Below are 3,202 nucleotides of genomic sequence, written 5' to 3'. Positions count from 1 at the left end.
TAAGCGGGAGACTGGATCGTTCTCTACCAGATGCAGACCTTGATCTGCAGTATGGACTTTCATTCTTCTCTGAGGCAGCTGTGACAAAATTGCTGGAAAGCCAAATTTGGATAGCTGTGGTATTCCATCTTTGCAGTTTTGTTTAACATCTCTGATTCATGCTCAAAGCAGGGAGGGAAATAAACCAAACTCCTCTGCCTCTTGGATTCTTGAGCTATCTTTCTTCCAAAGAGCTTAATCCCGTTAGCTATGGTTGAGGAGGCTAATATGAAAGTAATTTCATAACCTCATCATTTCCACATCCTTAAGGTGCTTAGGAGAACAGCTGAATACTTCAAGCTACAAACTCTGACTGGCTGTTTTAGAAGTCATGCTTCTATCAATGTAATATGAACATAGATACAAGAAGCCTCATGTAGCAATATATATATATATAATTTATTTACATTCATGCCCGCTAAAACCCTGTGCGAGACGCTGATATGTACATAAGGCCAAGTGTAAATACTTGAATGCACTTGAATACAGAATAAAAAACAATCTTTACACAATACGGCATGGACCTGCTTGGTCCAGCACACGTTCACTGCACAGATCAGACTGCCACGCACACGCACAAATCCCTTGCATATACACTGGGCAAGGACTAAGGAGGCACAGATACAGTCACCAGGACAGCAAGGCCCTCATCCTTTGGCTGACCTTCTGTTTCTTCCTTGTCCCATGGGTCTCCAGGTGTCTGCAAGCCACCAACTCTTGGACTGCCCTCTCTGACTGTCACATACCTCTCGGGCTAGAGCAAACATTTATAGAGATGGCTCTGGAACTATCCTGAGCTACCCTCTTTTTTCCTTTATTTATGGCAAGGGGCTTCCTAGGGGATGCAGTGGGAAGGACACAGATGACTCAGCTTCAAAGCAAAGCTTACCTGTTCATCCTGGTCACTCACAATGGATTCTGGGCTAACCATTTCCTTTCTTTCTGCTTCCCATGCTAGAGTAGAAGAAAGCTCTAGAACAATTGTCCAAGCTAGATGTCAGCAGATCAGACTTGCTTGCCAGCCTGCTTGGTAGAAAAACAGACCTATCCCAACCAGTACCAGCGCTGCCTCGGAAACAGCAAAGTAGGGATTTGGTAGCCTTTTCCATGGCTTCTGGAGACTGAACCCAGTGTGCTTGCCTTCTGGCTGAATTTGGCACAAGGATTAGAAGGTACGAGGCCAGTATGCCGCAGATAGGGCACACAGGCATATTCAAAGCAGGACAGGTACAGATGCTATGACCCTTCAAATGGAGGTGCCCCTCACCATCTTCAAACCGAGGCCTGCGTTGTCCCTGTCTAGTGCCTTAGCACTCAGCTTCTGAAACCATGAAAAGAGAGCTGTCCTGCTTGCCCACTTCGGCCACAGCAGCAGCCAGCTGGTTGAGGTTTCCATTGGGGAAGTGACGTGCTTCCCATAAGTTCAAGATCATGGCTGTTGGGCTTGGTTTTGAAGCAAAGAAGCTGAGATGGCTGTGGAAAGAGGGAAAGTAATCATAATATAAATTAAATTCGCCAGTACCTCTGCCACTTCTGCAAACCTCCTCTACTCTGTATCAGAACTGCATAGCCCACAATCCCACCCAAATCATGCATTTCTGTATCAGCAAGTTCCACCTTCTATGCTTAGTACACTTTTAAACAAAGAATCCTTATACCTGTCAAGGTGCAGCTTCTGGGCTAATGCTCTCCAGTCAGCCCCACGGGCCCCTGGGGCATCCAGACTACTTATGATCTTCTGGCGGATAAGAAAAGGGATCTTGAAGGCACTGGGGCCCACCAGGGCAGGGGAGCCAGCCTCATTGTCTGGGGGTAGCCAGTCCGAGAACCGGGCATCCTGAGAAGAAGACAACAATTATTAGATCCAACAAATAAAATCTTTGTAGTAAGGATTCTGGGCTGAGAGAAAGAGCTAAAAGCATATGATAACAAGGCTGTTTATTTTACTTGGTCGGATGCAGGTTTTAAGAAGAAGGAAGGCCCCTTACTATAATGTGGTTTCTTTCCAAATATTCTCTAATTTGACAACTCAGTTTGGTCTGTCAAAAAAAAAAATGGAGCCTAACTATTCAACCACTCCTCTAGCCTTTGAAATTTCAGCAAGCATTGGCTATGTGCTTTCAAGCATTTTTCTATATAACTGTAGGTTATTAGAAACCTCTTTAAATGAAAGATATAAGGTACCCAGCTTTGTAAGCCAGAGTTTATGAAGCTAGGAAGGAACATTGGAGCCATATGGCCCTTCCTTTCATTTCTACTTATTTGCTGGCTTTAATGCAGAGATCCGATTTGACCAAACCAAGTTCATTATTGTATCTGGCATGGGACTTACTGATTTAGAGTTAATTTACTATGTAGGCTATTAAGACAAGATCAGAATATGACTAAAATTCTGTATTATAAATCAACATTAAATTGATATTTCCCATTTCTGACAGAATATAACAGTGGGTATGGGTTTTGGGCTCCCCTTATCCAGGAACTGGAAATTTTCCATCCTTGGATTTGGATGGGATAGCACTTTCTCACTCAGACCCAGTGTGCAATTTGGGGGGCCGTTTGGACTCCTAGCTCCTGCTCAAAGAGCAATTGGCAGCCATGGTCAGGTCCTTTGCACAACTCCATCTAATGTGTTAACTGCACCTGTTCCTGGACCAGGAGGTGGTGCTTGTGGTCACTCATGCCTTAGTCACCTCTTGACTGGACTAATGTTCTCTACATGGGGCTGCCCTTGAAGACCATCTGGAAGCTGCAGGTAGTCCAGAATGCAGCGGCGCAGGTAGTTATAAGTGCACCTTGGTACACCCATGCAACACCGCTGCTTCGTGAGCTGCACTAGCTCCCAGTAGATTTCTAGGTGCAATTCAAGGTGCTGGTTGTCACCTACAAAGCCCTATAAAGTGCGGGACAGCCTGTTTCTGGTTATTTCTTTCCACCCCTACGCTGCAACAAGTGGAATGCTCCATGTCCTTTCCTTGAAACACTGTAATCTGTGCACCAATTGTGTGTTTTGTTGTGATTTGGGTTATTTTCATGGGTTTCATTATATATATTTTTTATTGCTGTACTGCCAGGTAGTTATAAGTGCACCTTGGTATACCCATGCAACTGCCAGAGCTGGGAGGCCATATAAATCCTATAAACTAACAACCAAACTCCAGTT

The 3,202-nt window shown here is 44.6% G+C and overlaps 1 protein-coding gene across 1 annotated transcript in view; it reads right to left on the bottom strand.

The window, feature by feature from the left end:
* Window positions 1-459: 459 nt before the first annotated feature.
* UNC5A (unc-5 netrin receptor A) overlaps window positions 460-3,202 on the bottom strand; it is an 88,777-nt gene continuing 86,034 nt past the window's right edge. The window contains exons 15-16 of the mRNA XM_007427344.3: window positions 1,698-1,876; window positions 460-1,512 (exon numbers count right to left, since the gene is read on the bottom strand). Of these exons, the coding sequence (XP_007427406.1) occupies window positions 1,347-1,512; window positions 1,698-1,876 (345 nt within the window). The 3' untranslated portion in view covers window positions 460-1,346. The remainder of the gene's footprint in view (window positions 1,513-1,697; window positions 1,877-3,202) is intronic.

This window comes from Python bivittatus, unplaced genomic scaffold, assembly GCF_059951505.1.
Source record: "Python bivittatus isolate LINGU-HERP-01145 unplaced genomic scaffold, Pbiv_v1 ctg000080_np1212, whole genome shotgun sequence".
Taxonomy (NCBI): domain Eukaryota; kingdom Metazoa; phylum Chordata; class Lepidosauria; order Squamata; family Pythonidae; genus Python; species Python bivittatus.
Note: the sequence above shows the minus strand (reverse complement) of the source record. Positions and strands in the feature narration are given on the sequence as shown.